Source organism: Otolemur garnettii, unplaced genomic scaffold (assembly GCF_000181295.1).
Source record: "Otolemur garnettii isolate 467f Iridium unplaced genomic scaffold, OtoGar3 scaffold00018, whole genome shotgun sequence".
NCBI classification, from domain to species: Eukaryota; Metazoa; Chordata; class Mammalia; order Primates; family Galagidae; genus Otolemur; species Otolemur garnettii.
In genome coordinates this window covers 19,283,246-19,309,347 of record NW_003852413.1, presented here as the reverse complement: position 1 = coordinate 19,309,347, position 26,102 = coordinate 19,283,246, and the positions used below count along the sequence as shown (strand labels likewise).

Below are 26,102 nucleotides of genomic sequence, written 5' to 3'. Positions count from 1 at the left end.
AACTTATGTGTGTGTTGGGGGAGTGATGGTTGGCAATGGTCTGAGGACCCCCAGGGACAGAGGAGACAGGCTGACAACTGCTGTACTAGCCTGGATTTTCAGCTGCAAGGCACACTCCTATCCTTTTCTTTCACCCTCAAAGTAGTTCTGGGTAAGAGGAAGCATGAACACTTGGTCCCAGAGGCTGACTTAAGCAGCCACTGTGCCAGATGTGTTTAGAGTCTATCCCTTACTCAGCTGTGAGCAGCTCAAGGACAGGGACTCTTCTCATCTGCCACAGAATCCCTACGACTGAACACAGTGCTGGGTGTACAGCTGGTGCTAAGTAAAAAGGCTTATTGCTGAATTGAAAGAGACAGCCATTGAGAGATAGAGTTAAATCCTTAAAAAGAGAGAGAGAGGGGGAGACAGAGGTCCTAGCTAATTTCAAGGGCAAGGACCCAAGGGCAAGGCTCTAGTCTGTTTCATGATGGAGGGCATGGCAGTGAGCAGTGAGCAAGGAATAGATCACTTTCTCTGCATGCTCAAGAAGAATCATGCTTTGACTTACCTTGGAGGTCCCTGGAGCTAGGATATGAAATAAGTGACTGTTATCTCTCACCCACCTGGGTTGATGGTAACCTTGGCAGGAGAAAGGCTTAAACCAGGTCAGCTTGGGAAAAGGGGCTGACTTCTCCCAGGGTCTTCCTCAAGATGAGATAGTTAACTTCTCAGCTCTTGCTTGAATTCTTGTCAGTGGTTCTAAATTTGAGGGCAAAAGGAGGAGGAAGCTGTAAGGGGAGAGGACACTTATGGCTCCTGGCCTGGCCCAGAGAAAATCACAGCTTATACAGTGGGCCTGCCCTCTTCAGTACCCTGGGAGTATTGGGGAACCCTCACTGGAGGACCCTACAAATCAAATACAGCATGAGAGGAGCAACTACAAGACCCTCAAATTCAGGCTGGCAATTGTGGGTCTAACTCCCCACCCAATACTCTCTTACCTGGATGATACAGGCAGTTCAGGACCAGGACAGCAACTTCAGGTAGTGTAGATTTTGGAGGTGGATAGAGAGGAGGCTTGTTTCTGCCTTTTATGAGCTGTGTGCTCTTGGATAAGTCACTTAACCACTCTGAGCTTCAGTTTCTCCATCTCTAAAATAAGGATATAAATACCTACCTTTCCTGGTAATTGTTGGATGAAAGAAAAGAAGAGCTCTGAAAGCATTTCTGTAATTAGCAGACATCAGAGATTGTTTTGTCCAAGGTGAGAGGCCACCCTAGGTCCCTGATGGTGACACAGGCAAGGAAATTTCTTTTTCTTCCGCAGCAGTGCCTGCTCATTTCCCAGCCTTGCGGCTGGCTGCCTTTAATCCTCCCATCCTCAATTCCCTGCTTCTCCTTGGGATCGCTTGGTGGTCTCAGCTTCTTACAGACTGCCCTTTTTCATGAGTGCCCCCATTATAAAACCACTGGGGATAACGGCACATGCGCACAGTTGGGCGAGGTGGGACAGGTGGTGTGGGTCTCTGCTGGCTTGAGTCCATGCTTCCCACCCTGTTTTGGGGTTCCTGTTTGCAAATGGATCCCTCTGATCTCAGCTTGTCTCTGGTCTAAACAGAGGAGCCAAGAAACAAGAAGTGGGGGGGCAAGAAGGGGGTTCCCACCTTCTTAGTTGGGGACCCCAGAGGGGGACGCAGCCTTTGCGTCCCAACACCGCACTCTCATGGGTCTCCCAGAAGCTTTCGCAGTTGCTGACAATCCTGCACTCTGATGGTTGCCCCCCTGGTCTCTGGGTCGGGTCGCGACCCCCTTCAGCCAGACCTGGCCGATCCTCCGCTCCCGGCGAGCCGAGGATGCGGTTCTAGGACCCGGAGGCGCCGCCGAGCGCGCCGCCGCCTTGGCCTCGCCTCGGTCGCCTCCCTCTCCGGCAGGTGAAGCGGCACTGGCCGCCCCCTCTGCGGCAGGTGAAGCGGGTCGGCAGCCCCCTCCCCGCGGCTCCATGGCTGTGGTGGTCCCCCGGCCGGCGCCCGGCGCCCGCCTCCTCCCTCCAGCCCGCCCCCCTGGGCTGGGTGCGCAGCGGCGGCGGCGAACTGCGGTTTGCGCGCACCGAGAGCGACAGCAGAAGTTCGAAATTCGCGGAGGGGGGAGCCCGCGCCGCAGCTTCCTGCCCCCGGCCCAGCCCTCTGGCCCCGGCGGCCTGCAGCCTGACTTCCTCCCCCAACCCTGCAGCTCGCCGCCCGGCGCCCTCGGACGGGGCCGCCCCGATGGGACGCCGCATCCCGGTCCCTGAGCGCCGCTGAGCCAAGCGCCCGCCGTCGCCGAGCCCCCCGCCGACGCCGCAAGCCGCTGTCCCCCTGATCCCGGGGCCAGGAGCCTAGTCCCTGTCCCCCGGAAAGCTGGATTTCCGAGGTTGGAGGCGCCTGGCTGGCTGGGTGGGGACCACCATGGGCAATGCGGCCGGCAGCGCCGAGCAGCCCGCTGGCCCGGCAGTGCTGTCCCCTAGGCAGCCTGCTGCCCCCAAGCAGCCGATGCCCGCGGCGGGAGAGCTGGAAGAAAGGTTTAATCACGTCCTGGTGAGTGTGACCCAGCTGCGCACAGGGCACGGGCAGGGGGCGGCTGGGGCTCAGCACGCGTCCCCGCCCCCGGGGACTCAAGGTGCCGCTTGGAGATCCCCGGCCGGCGGCTGCCCTCTCCATGGGGTAGGAGTGACAGTAGCTTTTTTCAGAGTGACTTAGCAGTCTCCCCCAAAAACTTTCCTCTGCAGTCGCCCGGGCTCCCTTCCTAAGACGTCTTCCCCCTCCACGCTGTTGGGTCTAAAGGTCTAAACAAAAATGTCCTGTGAGGAACTTGGGAGCAGAGCAAGGGGGTCCTGGGTCACTTCCCTCACCACTGCACCGGCAGGTACAGGACTGGAGCATCCGCCCTTCTGTGCCTGGGTGTCAAAGATGGCAGGGGTTATAACCTCTGGGGAGCCGGGAGCCAGACCTGGAGGAGGTTTTTGGTTTTGATTTGTTGGATACCTGGGCTGCTGGGAATTGGATTGTTAGCTTGTGAAGAGGGGGTGTCTGTGTTTCTCACCCCCCAAATGTCAGAGAGAGGCTGCCTGGGTCTTCTTTTGGGCATCCCCTCATAGCCACTGAAGGGAGTAAGATTAGGAAGGGTGGGGTGGGGAAGAGGGGGTCACTCTGGCTTGGGGTGGAGCAAAAGCCTGACATCCCCCCTGAGGAATTGGGGAGGCCTGGGGACTAGGCCAGTGGGGAGGAAGCCAGCAGCTCAGGCTGAGCCTGGAAGCAGTCAAAATTGTTTGGTGGGTCAGGGGCTCTGGAGCAGGATCTGAGTCCCCAAGACCCTGTGAGAGGCAGAAGTGGGGAGGAGGAGGGCTGATCATTCTCACTTCCCCCTCCCTATCTACACCCTGTTCCCAGCTCTCTTCTTTAACTAATTGCCTGGTGGCCTGTGTGCTGTCAGTCCTCCCTTGCTGGACACTGGGTGACAGGCGGATAAGGCTGTGCTTTTTCCCAGAGGCGTTTCCCAGTCTGGGCAGGCTGGTGCTGCAGGTCTGGCAGGGCTGGGGGACACAGGGAGCAGAAGGTGATGGCTCAATTCTTCACCCCTTACCTCCTTGACATCATTTCCCCTCCCCTGGCCAGTCATTAGGCCATACTTGCTAGATCCTCTGCATGGCCCCAGAGAGTAGCCTCCTAACGGTTCCTGAAAATCTTGGCTGCTGCCCTTCCTGGGAGAAGGCCAATCAGAGTTTGTAGGAGCTGTGGGGTGGGTAGGGTCTGTCCTCATGAAGCCACTTTGCTTGATGGGGGTGTACTCTGAGGGATGCCTCACACCAGGCTGTTCCTGACTTCCCCATCTCTCCATCTGCCCTTCCTTCCCCCTCCCCAAACCCAGGACTGAGCTAATCCAAGAAGCTGGAGGAGGGGGAGAGTGAGGAGACAATCTCTGGGGGCCATCTAGGGAATCTGTGTTGATGGTGGGTCCAGGGACCCCCATAAGCCTGATTGGGGGTACATGGGTCTGTTTCTCTACCCAGGTGTGTATCTGTGGAGGAGGAGGTGGGGTGGACTTTTGGGATGCCATCCAGGCCCCAGTCTGCTTTCTGTCAGGAACACTATTGGGGTGGAGCCATGTGAACAATTCAGAACACCAGAACATTCAAAATTCAAGTGATAAGGTTCTAATGCATGGGTAGGACTTGATTGCCCTGCTAGGATTTGTGGCTATAACTGATTGGCTGAGTCTGACACTAAATGCCACCACTGTGAGTCCCTGAGTAACAGTGCATGGAGAAGTCCCAGAGATGGGTCTTAGAGGGTGTCCTGGTAGAGAAAGGGGTGGTGGCTGGGTAGAAATCTAGACAGCAGCATCCACTGAGATGTACCCTCTGCCTGGTGCCCAGGAACCCCGATGTGTTCACACCTTCCTCCAAGGGAGGATTCAGTCCATCCTTTGTCCTGATGTGAACAGGGTGAACCCAAACCTAAGGTCACTCTCCACCAGCAGGAGCATGAACCCTACCCTGCCCAGGGTGACAACTTTGGCCTGGGGCTGCCCAAGACTACCCATCTGGCTAAAGCCAGAGGTCTGCTAATGGGTATTGTAGGATGGGTCTCCATCTGACCGCCTCTCCCACTGCGACCAGAACTGAGTTCAGCCAGACAGGAGGAGCAGGGAGCTTTCTCCTGTGCTAGGGTGGGTGGTGGTGGGCCACCTTTCCAAGAAGGCTGTGAGTGAGGGAGTGCCCCCAGCTTAAAATGGGGGTGGGGAGAAAGAGCAGGTTGAGCCAGGGTTTCCGGCTGCTGCCTTAGCAACAGCGGAGGAGCGATGGCTGCCCAGATTCATGGGCCTGTGTGATGGTAGGAACACCAGCCGGCCAGGCTCCAAGCTCTCGCCTCTCCTACGCCCGTGCCCAAGGCTGGGTGTCTTCCAGCCCCTTCATGTCTTCCCCTGTAAGGCATGCAGGGTCAGAGATTGGGATGACAAGCAGACCTGCCAGAGTACCATGCTTATAGCTGAACACAGGATATCTCTGATCTGCCTGGCAGGGAGAATCCTACAACCTCGGGGCAGAGGGATCAAGGGAAGGTGTTGGGTATGGTGTGTGTGAGGCCAAGAGTGATGCTGGCATTTGAGAGGGGGCTGAGCCATTTGGAGAGGAATTGCCTCATAAGTACTCTTAGCCTGTGCCCAGGGACCTGATGAAGAGTTCAGGACAGCCCCCAGCAGGGTTTGGGCTCTGGGAGCAGGCTGAGCCCCTTTGCCTTTGGGGTTGGTGGTGGTGAACTGAGGTACAGACTTCTTGGCCAGCCCCCTCCTCTGGGGGAGGGCAGATGAAGTTTGGGGGTATGTAGACATGGGAGTTGCCCAGGTTCTGTGCCGCCCTCCTGGTATATCTCACACAGAGGATGTCAATGGGGTTGTAGCCATGTAGTCAGACATTGGTCTGTGCAGAGGCTGTGGGATGGCATTCCCAGCAGGCAGGGCTGGCACATACTAACCTGGAAAGCCAAGGATGTGGTAGGCATGATTCACAGTGACATCTGGAGCCGGTTGGCACAGAGCTGGCTGGGTGAGATGGGCAGGAGCAGGTGGGCATCTCTTGGGGCCACTTCTGCATTTTTCTGGGAACATGGAGCCCTGGAAGGTGACTTTGGCCTTTCTGCCTTTGACAGGCCAGGGGTTACTCAGGGGAAAGGCAGGGAGGATTCCTGGGCTTTGGGGTCATAAAATTTCATCTTGAGTTTCATCTTTGCCACTTGCCACCTGCGTGACTTTGAGCAAGTCACTTAACTTTTCTGAGCTTTCGGTTTTCCTTACTTATAAAAAGAGAATAACAATGGTAGATGCCAGCCTCCTAGGATTGGTGGGGGGACTTACAAGCGCTCAGTAAACAGCTCTCCACTGTGAGGAAGGGGATGATGTTAGACCTGATCTGGTCCTCTCCATCTTGGGTTCCTTCTCAGTGAAAGAGCTTAGACTCTGCCTCCTCCCCACTCCCACCTTTACTACCAAGAGCACCCATGATTGCTGTGCACTCCCAAAGAGCCCCACATCTTTAGCCAGTGCAGCCCAGGCAGCCTCCTTGCCATTATGCAGGTCAGCAACAGTGGTGCCTAGACGGAGAACGGCAGAGAACTGCCTGGTGGCCGGAAACCACCAGAGGGAGGGCCCACCTCTCCTGGAGGGTGGGGCAGCGGTGGTGCTAACGGTAGCAGTGTGCACATGAGGAGGGGGCAGGGAGGCCTCCACTTCCCCTAAGAGAGGGTGTGCTGGGGGGGGTTCCCCAGTGAGTAAGACTTGGTGTGGGCAACAACAGGAAGCATAGGGTACTGGGTGGCAGGAAGTGGGGCTGGCTGTTCCTGGTTCCCCAGGGGTGGCCTGGGGGCAGGCTGTCTGCAGAAGACCCCAGGGGCCCAGGACCCATATTTCTCATTGCCCCTTGTGCCAGGAAACGGAGTCTTCATCTTACCAGCCTGCTATCTAGGTCACCTGTGCAAACTACGTAACCTCTCTGAGTTTCCCATTGGTGAAATCAAGATTATCTGTGTAGTACCTACTTGCAGTATCTACTTTTTAGGCCTGTTGTTGAAGTTTAAACGAGCTATTAGATGTAAAGCCTGTAGAATGGCACCTAGCACAGAGTAAGCGTCTAGACAGAATTTTTATTGTTGGCGGTGTTGTTATTCTTCTACCTGCTGGGATTATGTGGGAGTGCCTGGTGTCCTGGTCCCCACCTTGCTTGCCCTTGACCTTGTTGTGGGAACCCTTGAACCCTGATGGGAGAAGCTGTTACCTTTTTGGGGTTCTCAGCACCTGATCTTAGGGTTGGGTCACCTCACAGCCCTCCTCCAAGCCTGGGATTGCTTGTAAGAGCTCTAAAAAATTTATATGCTGGAATTTTTTTTTTTTTTCAGTTTTTGGTGGGGTTTGGGCTTGAACCCACCACCTCTGGCATATGGAACCGGCGCTCTACCCTTTTGAGCCACAGGCGCTGCCCCTATGCTGGAATTTTTTAAAGTGGATAAAATTGATTGTTTTGGGGGATTTGTTGAGAACTCTAAAACCAAAGTTGAGACCATACAGAGGTGGATGAGGGTGGTGGTGGTGGTAGAGAAACAGGGGCTAGGGGACAGAACAGGCTTTTGAGCCCATGGGGCTGAGGAACCTCTGTGGAGATGGCCTGAAGTTGGGATTGGTGTCCTAATTCAGGGGCATCCTTGGGTTTGAGGGCAGAGCCATGGGAGAGGTAGGCAGGTGGGTTGAGACCTAGACTCAGCTCAAACTGAAAGTAAAACTGTAGGTGTGGCTGTGTCCAGGGGTGGAAGGAGCCCCTTCAGCTTCCGGGGACAACACCTCAGAGCAGGGCTTGTAGTCTGATCCTGCAGTGTGGGGGGCCTGACTCACACCGAGGGCAAGTAGGGAGGAGAATGGTCCCCACACATTGTAATAGAAAGATTCAGGGCCACACCCTAAAAGATGAATCCTGTCTTCTTCTTCTGATCCAAAGTGCTAAAGGCAACAGGGAAAGTGGGCTGAAGTGTGAGTTGGTATTTTGCCCAAGCCTTGGAGACAGGTCCTTTTTTCCAGATGTTTTCACAAACTTCTGTTCACCCTACAGTCCCCCACCTTAAGGTCGTCTATGGACTCCCCCACATTCCTGCATCTGTGAACTGCCTCTTCATAGTGTTCAGTCATTGAAGAGTATTATTACATTGAAAGTCAGCTTCTTACAGAGTGCTTCCAGGCGTTCTGTGAGTGTTAGGCAGGAGAGTGTGTCCATTTTATGGAAATGGAAGCTGAGGCTCAAAAAGGCAAAGAAGCCGGAGGGCTAGTTGGGCCCAGAGCTTGGGTCTTCTGAATCCAGCTGGGGTGCTCCATGGTACAGCTAGCCCTCTCCAGCCCCTCTCAGGAGGTAGATGTCCCCCCTGTACTGCTTGCCCTTTCCTGACCCATTTGAGCACTGTCAGGCAACCTCTCGCTTGTCCCCAGACTCTCAGTCCTCCAGCCCATGGTACTGCCTCGTGGCTGTAGGCCCTGGGTCTAGTGGTGCTGGTTTTTAGGGTGGCCTCACCTCACCTTGAGTGAGTGGCATCTGCTGGCCCCTCTCCTATTCCCTGGAGTGCCCGTCTCCTCGGTGGGCACAGCCACAGCTGAGGAGCAGCTGCTAATTAGTGCTCAGCACTGTCAGAGCTATTTCTGATTTCTGAGCCTAAATTTAGCCTGTCTGGCAGGCTGGCATGTGGGCCTGGGGCCTGAGGAGGCCCAGGTGGGGAGGGGGCATAGGAGCCCTGTCCTCCACCACTGTTTGGACAGGTGCACCAGGCCCCAACAGAGGCCTCCTCTCCCAATAAGGACCCTGGGGCTGTCCTGGGGGAGTGAGGGCAGTGGCTCAGAGTCACAGCACTAGGCTTAAAGCCAGCCTAGCTCCCCTCTTACTGGCTTCATAACCTTGGGCAGGTCACTAAACTAATCTGTGCTTGCACCTGTGGATGGGAATGATACTGGTGCTGGTAATGGTGGCTCAGCACAGTAGCCTGCATGGTGTGCATTCTGGCAGAGTGGAGCTGGCTGCCACAAGTTGGGGTCATTGTTATGAGTAGTTACTGCCTTTGGAAATGCCATTGGTGCCATTCCAGAACCAAACAGTCCCCAGGGTAGGTGAGTGCTGGGAAAGACCTGTGCTGGGAGGTGGCTGTCCCCCTAAGACCCAGATGCTCATCCCCATCCTCACCCTACCCTCATCTGCCACCATTGTATTGGCCACAACTCAGTGTCCCTGGCATAGCGCTGTCTCTGTGCTTCCTCCTTTCTCCTTAGCCTGTTCCCCTACCTCAGAGGCCCCACCCTTTGTCTCTGTGGGGTGGGGATGATTCAGAGAGATCTATTGGACAGATGGATCACAGAGAGACAGGCAGGCAGACAGAGGAGACAGGGCATGGCCTTGCCTCCTCTATACTCCTGGCAGTCCCTACTATGTGGCAGCAGGAGCTGTCCTGGTCCTTGGAGGGTGGGGGAGGGCGGCCTGATGAGACAGCAGTGGTTTCCTCAATCCAGGCTTGCTTTCGCAATGGAGGAGAGGGATGACGTACCCCCCACCCCTGCCCCCGGCCTGTGGGGGCCTGGCAGATGGACAGTTTCACCTCTCAAACAGGTCCTGGCCGGAAAGCTTAGGCAACAGGGGCGCGAGCACCCGGCTTCCTGTTGTCTGACCCAAGGCAGTGATTTTTGGGGGTGAGGTCTGGCCAGAGCCCCAGAACTAGGCCCAGTACCCCAGAGAGGAAGTTGGCTGAGGAGCCTTGGGTAGGTGTGGCTCCTTCTTTGCTCCAGCTGTGGCCTCTCCTCCTGGCCACAGGACTGAGTGTGTGTAGTCTCAAACACCAGGGCTGGTGACAGGAGCCTTCCAGACTCCCTGGGGGCATCCCATATCCCCTCTGAGACCCTGGCTAACCTTGGAGCTCCTTGAGGGCCTGATGTATGGAAGGCCCTCAGTAAACCTGGGATTTACCCAATTGGGGTGAACTCGCCTCGTCTTTTGGGTCTATTAGGGAGAAACTAGTCCTGGGGGCCGGAAAGCCCCTGGTGATGTCAATATCTCTGATTCTACAACCCTGGGCTGGCCCCACCACAAGCCCTGTGGTGCAGGGACAACACACCCTCGTCTGTGGCTGGGGAGGAGGACCAGGCAGAGCTCTTCTGACCTTTCTTTGCTCCTGAGGGGCGTCCCAGCAGGGCTCCCACGGCCACAGGCCTATGTGCTGGCTGTTTTCCCTCGTGCTCCCTCGGCCTGTGGCTGAGAGACCTGCCACCCCTGCAGCTGTGACATACCTGGCAGTTCCCTGCCTGTCTGATGGGGCTGGCCCAAGCTCCCTCAGCCATTTCTTTCCTTTCTCATCTTTCCCCCCAGGCGGGAGGTGGCTGGAGAGGGACAGGGAAGGTGGCTGCCATCTGCCTTCCTTGAAAGAGGATTTCTGGTGTTTGTGAAGGACTGGTGTCCTGGGCCTGGTCTGTGTATATATGGTGTCTGGTGCCACGTGGGGATGGGATACTATCTGCTGGCCACACGAGCCTGGCTGGAGATGGCTTCCCTATTGGCTTCCTACCCAAATAGGTGAAGAGATAAGGCCCCCTTGTTGCAGACAGAGCCCAGAAGAAACTGAGGTCTGCAGGGAGTTAGGCTGAGAACGCACGTGTCTGCCTCCATGCTTGGTGGGTGGGGAGGCAGTATGGGGATGGCAGAGCCCAGGCAGACTCAGATTCAAATTCTGGTGTCACTTTCTAACTGTTGGGCCCTGGGGAAGGTTTGCCACCTCTCTGGGCCACAGTTTTCTCATTGGATGATGATACTTATCTCCCAGGGGAAGAGGGCGACACACCTACTAGGAAGCTTAGTGGATTCCCCCACAAACACAGATGTTCCCCTCCCCCTCACACTGGGGCTCTAGGTTTAGGGTCTTTATTTTGACCTTCCTCTCTCCAGAACTGCATGAACTTGCCCCCAGACAAGGTCCAGCTACTAAGCCAGTATGACAACGAGAAGAAGTGGGAGCTCATCTGTGACCAGGTGGGTACCAGGATGGCTCAGCTACCCCTTTCCTCCTGCTGCCCTGGTGTCCTGCCTTGACACCACCCCCTGTCCTGGTGCTGGCAGGAGAGGGACACTGTCATAATGCCCATGGGCTGAGACCTACCCAGAGGCCAGTGCAGCATCTGGGGTGGGGAGGGTGCTAGTCTGTCTGCAGGACTCTGGAGTCCCCTTCTCTTGGTCATGGGCCCCCCAGAGGCCTTATAGATCATGAGCTGGCAGGGCTGGCCCCTGGTGGGTGGAGAGGAACGGACTGGACTGGCCCCCTCCATCGCTCCACAGCCACTGGTTCACACCCCTGGCCTGCTGGTGGAGGGTCTGGACTGGCCCCCTCCATGGCTCACTCTTCCCTGCCACCTGCTCAGGCTGTGGTCTGCACCCGCTCCCAGGACGGGTGGGGCCTGGCTGCTGTGGGATTCAAGGAAGAAGGGAGGTGGGGCACTGCCTCTGAGACTGAAGCTGTGGAAGCTGGTGCTGGGAGATTGGGGGGCTGGAAGCCTCCCCTGGGAGCCAGGGCTGGGCCTTTGCCTCCTGCTAATGGACCGGTCTGGCAGGAGCTGGCTGGGCAGCAGCTGAGGGAGAAGGGAGGGGTTGGGCTGTGGGAAGAGGGTGGGGAGCCACCCCTAGAGGCTCTGGGGATGTTATAGGGGTCCCTGCCAAAGGGGCATAGTGTGACATCTCAGAGGCTGGGGGCTCAGAGGCCTAGGAGAAGTGAAAGGCCAAGGGGATGGCCTGGTGCATTTGAGGGGTCTAGGTTGGGAATAGGGGAGCCCCTCTGGGCAGGGGCCCCTGCTGTGGTCCCTGCCTCTCTCTGTGAGAGGTGGGGCAGGGGCATTAGGAGTTGCCAGATGAGCACAAGTGCTTACCAACAGATGAGCAGCACAGCTGGGCGTGGAGTCCTGGGGAAGGGGCCTCAGCCTGCCTAGGAGGCACTGGGACTCCTTTTCACAGCTCTCTCCAGGGTGTTCTTCTCCCTGTACTCCCAGCTCTGGTCCTGGGAGGGTGCTGCCTGCTGCCAGACGGAGCCCACAGGGCCAGGCATGTGACAGGACTGACCATCTTCCCTAGCAGCACCAGGGGTGTGGCCAGAGGCCATAATGGGAAGGGTGGGCTGAGCCCAGGGCTAGGGTCTTTTACAGCAGCCCACTGGATTGTTTGGGTTTATGCTTTTGGTATTTCAGAGGTGTCTTAAGATAGCCTGTGTCCCCAGTTCAGATCTGAGTGGGATGAGGGCGGGTCATTTGCCCTGGGATAGCTCTGGCTGGTCCCCTGTACACCTCATTCTCTCTCCCTAGGAGAGGTTTCAAGTCAAGAACCCCCCTGCAGCCTACATCCAAAAGCTGAAGAGCTACCTGGATACTGGTGGGGTCAGCCGAAAGGTAGCAGCTGATTGGATGTCCAACCTGGGGGTACATGTCTCCCCTCTTTATTCTGTCTCTTTCCAAGCTCTGAGCTGCTGGAGTAACTGTGTATGTAAACTTTTCTGTGGCCTTATGTGTGTGTTATAGGGACTGACAGTGCCCTGGACTCTCACTTTCACAGCTTTTACACTTGTGCACTTTTACAGCTTCCTCTGTATATCCTGTGTGTGCTTACATGGATACGCTCGTGTGTACTTGTACTGTGTGCACCTGTGTGAACCCATGTGTCCATGCACAGATGTGTGTGTACTTTGAGTTCATTTGTGGATGTGTGTTTGTGTGTACCTTTGAATCTATGTATAGGGGAGTGTGCATGTATGTGTGTGTGCCCCGTACATCCATATATGGATGTGTGGATAACCTACATCTGCATACCTGGGGTACTTGTGTATAGGTGTATTTGTGTGTGTATTTGTTTGTGTACTCAAGATGTTCATGTTTGGACATGTGTGTACCCTGTGTGCCCATATATGGATGTGTATGTGTGTGTGTGTACGCTCTGTATATCTGTGTATGTGCATGTGTACCCTTCATCTTTGTGTGTGTGTAGTTACATTGCCTGTGTTTAGGGGTGTGTGTGCACCCTGTGTATCTGTGTAAGGGAGCACATGTCACCTGTGAGTACTTATTCTGTGGCACAGGTGTGTGGAAGTGGGGGGGGCTGAACATGAAAGGCCACACATGTCAGTGGGGAGGGAACACTGCTGCCTGCTGCCTCACGATTTGGCTGGTCTGTTCCTGTGGGAGACTGCTCCTACCCACCAGACTTCCCTGTTCTTGGCCCCCAGTTTAAGAGGCGAGTTCAAGAGTCCACGCAGGTGCTTCGGGAGCTGGAGACATCCCTGAGGACAAATCACATTGGGTGAGTGAGGGCTCAGATTACCCTCTCTGAGCCTAGGAAGGCTCTGCTTCCTCCAGGCAGCCCCTGGAACTTTCCCTTCCTTCTGCTCCTACCAGCAGCACAGAGGTGTGCCTGTGGGCCACCTCCTGGGGGTGTCCTGGGCAGCTTCCCCTCCCCCTCTCCTGCCTATCCTTTGGCCTGAACCTTGAGGCATGGCTTGACAGTGAATCCTGCCAGAGTCCCCCAATCTCCCCTAGCATCACTGGGTCTTCTGGGATTGGAAGGGCACTGCAGAGGCCCTTGGGTGCCTGTTCTGTGTTCACTCAGGGTGGTACCTCCTTTCTGGCTGGAACTCAGGGAGCCTTGTGCCCTGCAGGTGGGTGCAGGAATTTCTCAATGAAGAGAACCGTGGCCTGGATGTGCTCCTCGAGTACCTGGCCTTCGCCCAGTGCTCTGTCACGTAAGTCACCTGCCGCCAGCTCTCAGGCTGCTCCTTAGAGTCTTGTCTCCTGCCTCCCTGTGTCTTGCCTACTCCTCTGGCCATTTCCAATTAGTGCAGCTTGAGCCCACCCTGGACCCCTGCACTCGGCCCTGATCCATACTCCTTCTTGAAGGCTTACCCTGGTGTTCTTTCTCCTGCCACTGTGCTCAGCACATCACTGAGAACAAAGCCTCCTTTCCCCTCTTCCTAGTCTCTCCTGTAGATCTTTCCCTGCAGTTTCCTCTGTGCCCCTCTAAGTTCCCCCACAGGGTTGACCTCCGGCCCCATTGCATCCCATCCTAGGTATGACATGGAGAACACAGACAATGGGGCTTCCAATTCAGAGAAGAACAAACCACTAGAGCAGTCGGTGGAAGATCTCAGCAAGGGTCCACCTGCATCCATGCCCAAAAGTCGCCACCTGACCATCAAGTATGTGGCCCAAAGGCAGGGTGATGGGAAAACAGAGAATTCAGCCCCCACTTTGTGGCATCTAGCCAGCTCTTCCAGGGCCTATGGGGTTGGGGGGAGGGAGATCAGTAAGGGCTTCATACAAGACTCAGGATACCAACACATTAAGAAGCCTTTGGGGTGGGTACCTATCTGGGTGGGTCTGGGATTAGGAGGGGGTTCTGGATCAATGGGAATCTTCTTGTACCCATCTAATCCCCTGTTTTCTCCTGTGCGGCCTCCAGGTGCCCCCCTTCTCCCCGGTACGTAGCCACCTAGGGGCAGGTGCATGTCTGGCTGATTCTCTGGGGTGGTGGTGGAATGAGGTGTTCAACTTATGACTGTGGGTTTAGCTGCTCCGGATAGGTCCCCCATCTTAATATGGGGCATCTTGCTGGAAGGCAGGGAGAAAGAAATACATGACTCTAGAACATGTGGATCCCAGCTTGCCACTTGGAGTTAAGGGGACCATTTGCATATTAACCCCCAAATTCTCAGAATATGTTTTTTGGTTCATTCATGCATTATTCTTTCAACAAACATTGTATTTACACTTACTATGTATTAGGCGTGTGGCAGGGGCGTAGAAGACAGATCACCTTGCCCCCAGGGGTCCACAATCTAGTGGGGGACAATTTAGTGTGACAGGCTGCCATAGAGATGTGACTAGGAGCTCTGGGAACAGAGGTGGCCACTGCCTATCTATCTTACGGGCTTTATAGGCAGCAATGGGGGCAGTGAAGGACATTCCTAGAGGAAGGGGCGCATGAACAAAGACTCCAGCATATTTGTGCAAGGATGAGGAAGGCAGGCAGAGGGAGGACTGGCTGGGTGGAGGCGGGGCCTCCCAGTGTTGTTGGAAATGCAATAGAATTGTCAAGAGGACCAACATGTGGAAGTCATGGTTGGCAGTTCTGCAACAATGAAAACATCACATGTTTTTTGGCAAAGAATAATTGAGCACACTTATACAGCACTTACTAGGTGCCAGGCACTGTTCTAAGCTCATTTCATAGTCCCAAAAACCCTAACAGGAAGGCACTATTATTACCATTCCTATTTTACAAATGAAGAAAGTGAGTCACAGGGAGATTGAGTAACTCATTGAGTAAACCGGCAGCTGGGATGTTCTCAACCATGGCAGTCTAAATTCAGAAATCTGCCTCCCTCGAGGGAGGGTGGACCCAAGTGTCCGTGAGCGCCACCTAGTGGAAGTCCTTTCCAAGCTTTGGCTCTTTTCCCTCTGGGTTGTGCACCCAACCAAGTTGCTCTTAAGGGTATTTGCTTCCATCACTCTCCTCTCCACCTCCCACAACATGCCAGTCCTCAGAGAAATCCTGTCTGCCCTCAGCTGGCCTCTTTGGTGGGGTAGAAGGGAAGAAGTGGCCTAAGGTTCTAGATATGTCCCCCCCTCCCTTTTTTTCTTTTGTAGTTTTTGGCCAGGACCAGGTTTGAACCTGCCACCTCCGGTATATGGGGCTGGTGCCCTACTCCTTTGAGCCACAGGCACCACCATCCCCCTTCCCTTTTTTAGATAGAGTTTCATGCTGTCACCCTGGGTAGAGTGCCGTGGTGTCATCATAGGTCACAGCAACCTCAAACTCTTGAGTACAAGTGATGCTCCTGCCTCAGCCTCCCGAGAAGCTGGGACTACAGGCCTGCACTACCATGCCTGGCTAGTTTTTCTATTTTTAGTAGAGACAGGGTCTCGCTCTTGCTCAGGCTGGTCTTGAACTCCTGAGCTCAAGCAATCCTGGCTCAGCCTCCCAGAGTTCTAGCATTACAGGTGTGAGCCACCATGCTGGGCCTAGATGTGCCCCCTCTTACCCCAGAGGCCATCTGAGTGGTGGAGGAAATGGGGAGCTGGGGCGTGGGACTCTGACCCCTGTTGCCTCCTCCACACCCTACCCAGGCTGACCCCGGCCCACAGCAGGAAGGCCTTGCGAAATTCCCGCATTGTCAGCCAGAAGGACGATGTCCACGTCTGCATCATGTGCTTGCGTGCCATCATGAATTACCAGGTCAGCCAGTGGGCATGGGATTGGGGGACACAGGGAGCAAGGCTTGTGATCACTGGGGGCTATACAAGCTGCTGAGGTTCTGTGACCAACTGTTTCTCCATCCTGTTCCCATTCAGGAACCCTGAGCTCAGGCTCAAGCTGATGAGTCTTGGGGCAAAGCCCATAGTTTTGCTGCCTACTCATCAGGTCCCCTTGAATGCCCCCGGACATGCCTTGGGCATGGATGTTCCTCACACAGGGACTTAGACACACTTACCAAGAAAGGCTGGATAGGGAGACCACAGGAGAACAGCCTCTGGGTTATTTTCTTTGGAGGGCTGATTGGGGAAGCTGGATCCTCCCACTCTTAGCCTGCCTTTAAGGACTCACTCTAAGTTACCTGACACTGGCTTTTGAGAAAACAAAGATATTTAAAAAGATGGACAGGGCTAGGCTTTGGCTGCCACAGAAGAGGTTGTGGTTGAATATGAAGAACTTCCTAAATTCAAGGGCAGTTAGAGATTAGAATGGCATGGCACACACTGACTATACTGGAGGTGCTAGGCAGGGATGCTGGCAGCCTTGGGAGCCTGCCTGGAGGCACTGACCTCTCCTCTTTCTTCAGTCTGGCTTCAGCCTTGTCATGAACCACCCAGCCTGTGTCAACGAGATTGCTCTGAGCCTCAACAACAAGAACCCCAGGTGAAGTCCACACATCTAACCTTTCTTGACATTTAGAGCCTTCTCCTACTTAACCCTTGTCTACTCTGTTTCCCAATTATCAGGACTATTGCCCAGGCTCATTGTACCCCCATCGTCAGCTCCCTAGTCCTTGTCCTACCCAGGCCCCATCTCCCCTTGCTGTGAGGCCTGCCTATTCTCAAGGGACAACATACCCCTTCTCTTACCAGAACAAAGGCTCTGGTGCTGGAGCTGCTGGCAGCTGTGTGCCTGGTTCGGGGAGGACATGACATCATCCTTGCAGCCTTTGACAACTTCAAGGAGGTACCAGAACCCCTCACTGAAACCTATACTTGCCTCTATGATATTGATTGGAGTCCTGTTGCTGGCACTTGTGGCCTCTGCTGGAGGTAGTTTGGGACATTGGGTGGGCTTTTGGGGAGCTCAGAGGACAATCTGGGGTGGGGAAGTTCTGAAAGGAAGGTGCAGGGTCAGATAGGGGCACTGCCTGGGGTATCAGGGGCAACTCAGGGATCTGCTGAAACTCTGACTTTCAGCCTTGCCAGATCCAGAGTGGACTTGATCTACACAGCCTGGGTTTGCTCACTCTGGTTAACAGGCTTGCAAGAAGTAGATATGTGGGAATATAATGGGTATGTTTATTTATTCCTTTAATGAATATTTATTGAGTGCCTACCACAGGCACAGGACTGGGCACTTGGGACATAGCCATGAACAAAAGAGAGAAAGACAAAATAAAAAATACAATAAATGGATGGATTACATAGTGTGTTAGGAAATGGTAAAATAAGTAAGGGATGCTATAGGGGAGAGGGAACTGATTGCAGGGTGGTCAGGAAGGCTGCATTGAGCAGGTGGGATTTGAACAAAGCTTTGAGAACCTGGCACTAGGTGTGGGAGTGAGAGCTTGCTGGGAAGTTGGAATAGCAAGTGCAAAAGCCCTGAAGGGGGGTTGTGTGCCAGGATGTCAGTGTGGGCAAAGTGGAGGAAGTGAGGGGGAAGGTTGTGGGTAGAGAGGAGGGGGAGTAGAGATTTTCAGCAGAAGAGTGACACGGCTTGACTTAGATTTAACTGCAGAGGAGCCCATAGAGAGGCATAAGAAGATGACTTAGGGCCGGGCATGGTGGCTCACGCCTGTAATCCTAGTACTCTGGGAGGCTGAGGCAGGCAATTGCTTGAGCTCAGGAGTTTGAGACCAGCCTGAGAAGGAATGAGATGCCCTGTCTCAAATAAAATAGAAAAATTAGCTGGGTGTGGTAGTGGCAGTGTATAGTCCCAGCTACTTGGGAAGCTGAGGCTTGAGGATTGCTTGAGCCTGCGTTTGCGGTTGCTATTAGCTATGATGACACCACAGCACTCAGCCCCAGAGCAACAAAGTGAGACTCAAAAAAAAAAAAAAAAAAAAAGATGGCTTAGGAGGTGTGTCACTGGGGCCTCATTGAGAGCCATTCCCCCTCTACCCAGGTGTGTGGGGAACAGCACCGCTTTGAAAAGCTGATGGAATATTTCCGGAATGAGGACAGCAACATCGACTTCATGGTGAGTTTGGGAGCCCAGCAGGCTGAGGCTAGGTCCTGTTGCATGCAGGGAGCAGTTGGAGGCCTGGGTGTCTGGCCCTGGGTTCTGCCCCAGCAAAGTGTGAGGACTGGAGTGGTCAGTGGAGGAAGGGCAGATGTCAGCGGCAGGCTAGATTGAGGGGCCATGGTGGTGAAATACTGGTGGGAATAAAGCTAGGTTGGGGGACTGAGAACTGTGGAGAGCGAGGGAGACTTAGAGGTAAATGGTGAGTAGAAGGCACTGAGTACCCCCACCTAGAGGAACATAGGCCTGCTTCTGTCCCTGGCCCCCAGGTGGCCTGCATGCAATTCATCAACATCGTGGTACACTCAGTAGAGAACATGAACTTCCGTGTCTTCCTGCAATATGAGTTCACCCACCTGGGCCTGGACCTGTACTTGGAGGTGAGCCCTGGACTGTCTCAGACCTAACCACATGCCCACTGCAGAGTATGACTGAGAAGTTAGCAGCATAGATGTTGGGGTTGGCAGGCCTGGGTTCAAATTCTGGCTCTGCTACTTCCTAGCCATGTGACCTTGGATATGTCTCTTCCCTGATTTTCAGTTTACCATCTGTCAAACAGGAGAATCATAGAAGATAATAATAATGACTCTAAATGTATAGAACAGTGCCTGGCACATAACAGGCTCCCAGTCCATGGAGCTGTTTTGGCATGTGCTAGACCAGACTCAAGGTTGCCCTTGGGAATGCCTCCCTTCTAATTGGAGCCCAGAGACACTGGGTAGAAGTAGGTGCTGGCTTCTGGTGGATGTGTCTAGGTCATGGAGGAGCTCCCTGCCCTGGGGAAGGTGGGCAGAGCAGCTTAGTGCTTCCTGGCCTAGCCTGAGCAGAGAAACTTCAGCTCCTACCCCATTCCTTTGGGAGGTTTCCTGGAGGAGTAGGGCATTTGGACTGGGTTTTTGAAAGCCAGAATTAATAAAGGGTAGAGAATAGGCTAGGGTGGTATACCATAAAATGGAATATTATTTAACTATAAAAAGGAGTGAAGTACTGATTTGTGCTACAGCATGGCTGAGCTTTGAAGACATTATGCTGAGTGAAGCATACAATCACATGTTATATGATTCTTTTGTATGAAATGTCTAGAATGGGTAAATCCTATACTTGGAGGTGAGCCCTGCACTCCCCTAGACTTAACCACTGTCTAGAGACAGAAAGTAGATTAGTGGTTGTCAGGGACTGGGGGAGGAGATAAAGGGGAGTGCCTGGTAATGGGTATAGGGTTTTTTTTTGGGGGGGGTGCTAAAAATGTTCTAGAATTAGTGATGGTTGCACAACCTCATGAATGTACTAACAACTACTGAATTACATACTTTAAAACAGTGAATTCTATGGTATGTAAATGGTATCTCAATAAAAAATTTAAAAAGCAGGCTAGGCTTAGGCCTCTTCTTCTGGATCCCAGTGGTAGTGGGGGTTGCAGAGATGCTCCCTCCCCCATCGGGGTGTCACCCTGCTCCTTCCTTCTGGAGAACAGAGGCTCCGCCTGACTGAGAGCGACAAGCTGCAGGTGCAGATCCAGGCATACCTGGACAATGTCTTTGACGTGGGCGCCCTGTTGGAGGACACCGAGACCAAGAATGCTGTGCTGGAACACATGGAAGAGCTGCAGGAGCAGGTGACGCTGGTGAGAGCTGGTCCCAACCCCCCCCCCCCAACAGGCCCAGGGGACACTGGGAGGGCAAGGCACTGGGCTACAGATATCATTCTAGATGTGAGCTGGAGGTGACTGTCAGCATGACCCCTGAGTTTGGCCTAAATCCAAATTCTGAATCCTTTGTGTCCTTCTCAATCAATGTTCCTGAGCTCCCTCGCCGTGCGGGACCCAGGGGGAAAGACAGCCCCCTCCATGGCTCAGACTCCAGGCTTGGCCTGGGTGAATGGGGAGTCCAGGGCCCCTCCCAGCTCATCTCCTCCCCTCCGCCCACCTTCCCCGTCAGTGGTGCCCAGGTTTCCCCTGCTCATTTGCTTGTGTTCGCGTGCCGGCTCGGCCTACCCTTGGCACCCTGGGCTGAGCGGATCTGGGAGCCTCCTCCAGTCCTTCAGGCAGGCAGCCTGATGCCGCCCCCTCACCGGCGGTGCCAGTGCCCGGCCGCGGGTGGTAGCTCACCATGTGCGGGTGCCACAGCTGACAGAGCGGCTTCGGGACGCGGAGAACGAATCCATGGCCAAGATCGCGGAACTGGAAAAACAGCTGAGCCAGGCTCGCAAGGAGTTGGAGACCCTGCGGGTGAGGCTGAGGGGAAAGGGCTGGGCCGGGGGAGGGCAGGGTTCTCAAGAACTGGCCGGGTGGAGCTTCTAGGTTAGACTTCTTTCTCCACCCCGAGAAGAGGATGGGGGCTCTGCGTCAGGGAGCCTGATGGTAGGCACTGACCCCTCCCCTGGGGCTCTCAGGAGCGCTTCAGCGAATCGACCGCCGTGGGTGCCTCCAGACTTGCCCCGGAGCTTGAGAAAGTGCCTCCCCCGGCCCCGGCTCGGCCCTCCGCCCTGGAGCTCAAGGTGGAGGAGCTGGAGGAGAAGGGGTTAATCCGTATCCTGCGGGGGCCCGGGGATGCGGTCTCCATCGAGATCCTCTCGGTCGCTGTGGCAACTCCGAGCGGGAGTGATGCTCCAACTCCGGGGGTGTTCGCTGGCTCCCCCAGCCCAGGTGCGTTCAGCTGGGAGACCAGGATCTGGGTTTGGAGGGGAAACCTGGGGGCATCAGCGTGGGGAGAGGTAGACTTGGGTTATGGGCGTGGCTCAAGTAGGGACGCATGCGTATGGCGGGGAGGAGGAGACCACCCAAGCCGAGAAGTTAACCCACCCCTTTCCCCCTCCACCCTGGCTGGACTCAGGTATCCCACCTGCAGCAGAGTGGGTCCCTGGAGCCGCACCACCGCCGCCGCCGCCACCTCCACCGCCCCCACTCCCCTCCCAGCAGGAAGCCCCGTCCCTGGCACCCCCACCGGCTCCTCCCCTCCCAGGAAGTCCAGAGCCCCCACCCGCGCCACCGCTGCCCGGAGAACTGCCGCCCCCGCCTCCGCCACCACCGCCGCCTGGTACTGATGGGCCAGTGCCTCCACCGCCCCCGCCGCCTCCGGGAGGTCCCCCTGATGCCCTTGGAGGGCCCGGGCAAGAGTTGGGCCCAGGTGAGTGGAGTGGACCACCTCGGGCCCAGGGCTGAAGGAAGATAGAGGGAGAGGCACTTCTGTGTCCTCTGGGACCCTCTGTCTGGGGGTTTTCTCCTGCAGCCTGCTGGCACTGTCATGCTCGCTGGGGCCCGGTCCTCACCAATCCCTCCCTGTCCCAGGAGTGAAGGCCAAGAAACCCATCCAGACCAAGTTCCGAATGCCACTCTTGAACTGGGTGGCCCTGAAACCCAGTCAGATCACTGGTACTGTCTTCACAGAACTCAATGATGAGAAGGTGCTGCAGGTGAGTGTGTCCCGGTATAAGCACCAGAGGATTGGGGACTTGCCTGATCATGCTGGGCACTGGGGGTGGTCATCTCTCTCCATTTCTCAGGTGAGGAATGGAGGCCCAGGGATGGACATTAAGCCAAACTGGGTTGGTGTGTCCAGTAGGCAGTATCCTGACTTCTCTAAGCCTTCCCCTTCCCCTCCCTCCCTGGAGAGGGACACAGACCTCCAGAGCCTCCACCCTCCTGACTACATTTTCAGTTTTCCTGGCTCACACTTTCCTTCTGCCTGCAATGCTCTTTCCTTTCTCCTTTCTACTTCTAGCAGGTTCAGCATTTCCTTCAGGTTTGGTGGCCCCAGTTATGAGTCCCCTAAGATTGGATGGTTGTCATCATTGTCATTGCCCTCCTTCTCCTCCCTGTGTTTCTCCTGTATCTCTCATCAGAGCCTGTGGTCAAGCTTGGTCACTGGTTTGTGTCTCTGCTGGTGGCCTGGTCAGTGGCTCTGGCCTCAGATCACAATGCTTAGCCAGGAGTGTGCCAATCCTCAGCCCCACCCAGCCCCACCTCCTCTCTCTGCATCCTTAGGAGCTGGACATGAGTGACTTTGAGGAGCAGTTCAAGACCAAGTCCCAAGGCCCCAGCCTGGACCTCAATGCTCTCAAGAGTAAGGCAGCCCAGAAGGCCCCCAGCAAGGCAACACTCATTGAGGCCAACAGGGCCAAGAACCTGGCCATCACCCTGCGCAAGGGCAACTTGGGAGCTGACCGCATCTGCCAGGCCATTGAGGTGTGAGTATCCCTGTCCTAGGCTTGTGGGTAAGCCAGTGCTTCTGCTAGGTTGGGGTTATCATGTAGATCTTAGTACACAGCCTAACTGTGGACTCTTCATCAAGCTTCATACCAAGCCTGGTCCAGGAACCTTGTCCCCATTTTCAGGCTGAGAAAACTGAGGCCTTACTCTAAGTCCATGCCCCAACTAATATGACCCTACTTCCTTCTTGCCTCTTTGCCCAGCTGTGGGCACTCAGGTTGAGGGATTTACACAGCTGGGCATCTGCCACCAATATATGATGGGTTTCTCAGCTCCCAATTTCTCTTGACTCCTGTCTCCTATTCTCTGATGTGATCGACAAATAGAAAATATTGAATTTATTCAGTCAGGGGAGGGGAGGAGCCCTGTTCTCAGGGACCAGTGGGTATGAATGAGACCCACTTTCTCCTCCCTTTCCCCACACAGGTACGACCTGCAGGCACTAGGCCTGGACTTCCTGGAGCTATTGACTCGCTTCCTGCCCACGGAGTATGAGCGCAGCCTCATTGCCCGCTTTGAGCGAGAGCAGAGGCCAGAGGAGGAGCTGTCAGAGGAGGACCGCTTCATGCTGCGTTTCAGCCGCATCCCGCGCCTGCCGGAGCGCATGGCCACGCTCACCTTCCTGGGCAACTTCCCTGACACAGTCCAGCTGCTCATGCCGGTGTGGGCGGGGCAGGCAGGGTGGTGTGGCCTGGGCTGGGTAAGGGGAGGCAGGAGCCTGGGCTCAGCAGGCTTCTTGGGGTAATTGAGCTTCCTCATGGGAGAGACCCTAACTTACCTTACCTCCTCCATCTCACCCCTAGCAACTGAATGCCATCATTGCAGCCTCAATGTCCATCAAGTCCTCAGACAAACTCCGCCAGATTTTGGAGGTGAGAGCCCAGGGCAAGGTTCAGGAGGTGGGGCCTGCCCTTGCCTGTTCTGGGTAGTGTGAGAGGGAGACCCAGGTCCTGTTTACCTATAATGCAACAAAGGTAATGTTCCCACTTCTCACATACATGCTTAGAAGGACAAGGCTGAGGTGGAGATGGGGGTAAGAATCAGCTACTACATCCATGTCTATTAACAACTCACCTGAGATCCTGTGTGAAGGCTCAGCCCCTTGGGGATTGCTCTTTGAGTGGCATAGCAACCACACTTGCTCAGTGGAGCATTTAGGAACCAGTGGAAATGGCTGTTAGAAAGACAGTGACCTCACAGTCTAGGAGGGGATGTTGGCAACAGTTTGGGGTGTCACTAATAGGACAAAACCTTGTGTGCCTATGTTGTTAACTGTGCGTATATGTGAGACATATACACATGTTGTGGATGTAAGGTGTCCATGCAGGACTATGGGGGCTGAGTGTATGGAGCTTGCTTTTTGGCACCTTTTCTCCTTTTGCAATGGAGTCTCTCTCCTCGGCTTCTCCCAGATTGTCCTGGCCTTTGGCAACTACATGAACAGCAGCAAGCGTGGAGCAGCCTATGGCTTCCGGCTCCAGAGCCTGGATTCGGTGAGGAGGGGCCCCTGGCCTGGGGGCTGAGGGCTGGCTGGTGGCCTGTGGCTAACAATAGGTCCTTGTGCAGCTGTTGGAGATGAAGTCGACTGATCGCAAGCAGACGCTGCTGCACTACCTGGTGAAGGTCATTGCTGAGAAGTACCCGCAGCTCACAGGCTTCTACAGTGACCTGCACTTCCTGGACAAGGCGGGTTCAGGTGTGGGGTGTCTAGGTCCCTGAGTGAGTTGTTGTGGGGAGAGATTCAGGACTAGGCTGGTGTGGTTTGTAGAAAAGCAAGAGGACCACAGGATGTAACTTGGTGGGACTGACTCTATACTGCCCCACCCCCACCCAGTGTCCCTGGACAGTGTCTTGGGTGATGTGCGCTCTCTGCAGCGAGGCCTGGAGTTGACACAGCGGGAGTTTGTGCGGCAGGATGACTGTGTGGTGCTCAAAGAGTTCTTGAGGGCCAATTCACCCACCATGGACAAGCTACTAGTAGACAGCAAGACTGCTCAGGTGGGCTGAGGCTGGGCTGGGGGATGAAGTACTTGCCCTTGGAATACTAGGTGGGGGCGTATAGCCAAACTTTGAGGGGTATAGCCACAGCTGGGATTCTTTGGGGGGATGGAGTAGGAGTAAGGGGCCACTCTGTCTGGAGGAGCAGAGATGGAATGGCCACTGTCCTGAGGGGTATAGGCTGGAAGGGGTCTGTGTGTGAGGCTGATACTCCGTGTCTGCAGGAGGCTTACGAGTCTGTGGTGGAGTACTTTGGAGAGAACCCCAAGACCACATCCCCGAACCTGTTCTTTTCCTTCTTTAGCCGCTTCATCAAGGCCTATAAGGTATGTGTATTGGGGGAGAGCTGGGAGCCCTGGAGGACACTGAAGACTCCTCACTGGGCAGTGGAGGGGTCAGGATGGAGAAATAGGAAGGGCAGCCCTCATGGAGACTCCCTTGGCACTCAGAAAGCTGAGCAGGAGGTGGAACAGTGGAAGAAAGAAGCAGCTGCCCAGGAGGCAGGCACTGACACCACCAGCAAAGGGGAGTCCTCTGCACCCAAGGTAGGCAGCTGCCCCTGAACTTGGTCCTGGGATGTGGATTCATGGTATCCTCATTGCCCACACCCTCACTGTTACTGGGTGGGATGGGAATGGGTTCCTTCTGCTCAAGTCAGCTGTCTGTGCTGTGGGAGACCGGGCAGATGTTCTAGGGTTTGCTGGGGTGGGGGAAATCCTGGAGCTGGAGTTATTCATGTCCCTCTAGTCCCCACCCAAGGCTCGGCGACAACAGATGGACCTTATCTCTGAGCTGAAACGGAAGCAACAGAAGGAGCCACTCATCTATGAGAGTGACCGTGACGGGGCCATTGAAGACATCATCACAGGTGAGGGCTTGGCCAAGCCTTGATTTTGTCTTCAATCTGTTCTTCTATGCTGTCCTCTGTCCATATCCTGTGCCCCCTGGGGGTCTGGCTGCCTTACTGTCTCTTGCTACCTTTTCTGTTTTTCTTTCCTTTTTCCTTTCTCTGCCCCCCTCCACCTACTACCCTCAGTGCTCAAGACAGTGCCCTTCACCGCCCGCACTGGCAAGCGGACATCCCGGCTCCTCTGTGAGGCCAGCCTGGGAGAGGAGATACCCCTCTAACCCCCCAGGTACCTGGATGGCCTGGCCTCTGATTTTGCCCTGTCCACAGCCCTGGGACCCTTGGGGGGACTGGGTCGTGCTGCCCTCTCCTAGGCCAGTGCATAGCTGGGATGTGTTTCACTGGGGTCTGGCAAACAGTGCTTTCTCCACATGCACACAACCCAGGTCCTTAGATGGGTGAGCTTGTGCCCTGGAGCCAAGGTGCCAGCTCTGGGCAGACTTCTGAAGGGTAAATGTATCTTCTTTGGCTGTCAGATCTGCGGAACCAGCCGTACATCCGTGCAGACACAGGCCGCCGCAGTGCCCGCCGGCGTCCCCCGGGCCCCCCGCTGCAGGTCACCTCTGACCTCTCGCTGTAGCTGCTACATCCACAGGTGGATTTTGCAGGGCAGGATGCCGCCCTGGGCAGGCTAGGGCTCAAGGAAGGTGGTCCTGAGCTCGGCTGGGCCGGGCAGCCCCCTCCTCCACTGTCCCCACCCTGGGCCCGCCTCAGATGGCCCAGCGCACCATTCTCTTGCCACAGAGATCAACAATGCTGGTCCCTCGCCCCAGATGCTGCTCACAGCACTCCCCTTCTCCCCTCCAAATAGCCATAGTTAGTCTCAGCAGGAGCCTGGCCTGTAACTTATAAAGTGCACCTCATCCTCCCAACTCCCAGACCCGAGGACTCTCCAAGGACCTTATTTTTATACGAGATTAATAAAGACGTTTGCAAAA

General features: G+C 55.2%; 1 protein-coding gene across 1 annotated transcript; it reads left to right on the top strand.

Annotated features, from left to right (window-relative positions):
- Positions 1-2,395: 2,395 nt before the first annotated feature.
- On the top strand, positions 2,396-26,102 carry FMNL1 (formin like 1). The gene is made up of 27 exons (XM_012803222.2): positions 2,396-2,555; positions 10,472-10,555; positions 11,872-11,985; positions 12,786-12,859; positions 13,215-13,298; positions 13,623-13,751; positions 14,015-14,032; positions 15,682-15,790; positions 16,395-16,471; positions 16,681-16,774; positions 17,936-18,010; positions 18,322-18,432; positions 19,527-19,676; positions 20,178-20,279; positions 20,444-20,696; positions 20,884-21,177; positions 21,339-21,463; positions 22,035-22,237; positions 22,686-22,920; positions 23,063-23,131; positions 23,672-23,752; positions 23,826-23,955; positions 24,094-24,257; positions 24,482-24,583; positions 24,707-24,802; positions 25,005-25,125; positions 25,641-26,102. Exons 1-27 carry the CDS (start codon positions 2,427-2,429, stop codon positions 25,742-25,744), a joined length of 3,327 nt encoding a protein of 1,108 aa, XP_012658676.1. The 5' UTR covers positions 2,396-2,426; the 3' UTR covers positions 25,745-26,102.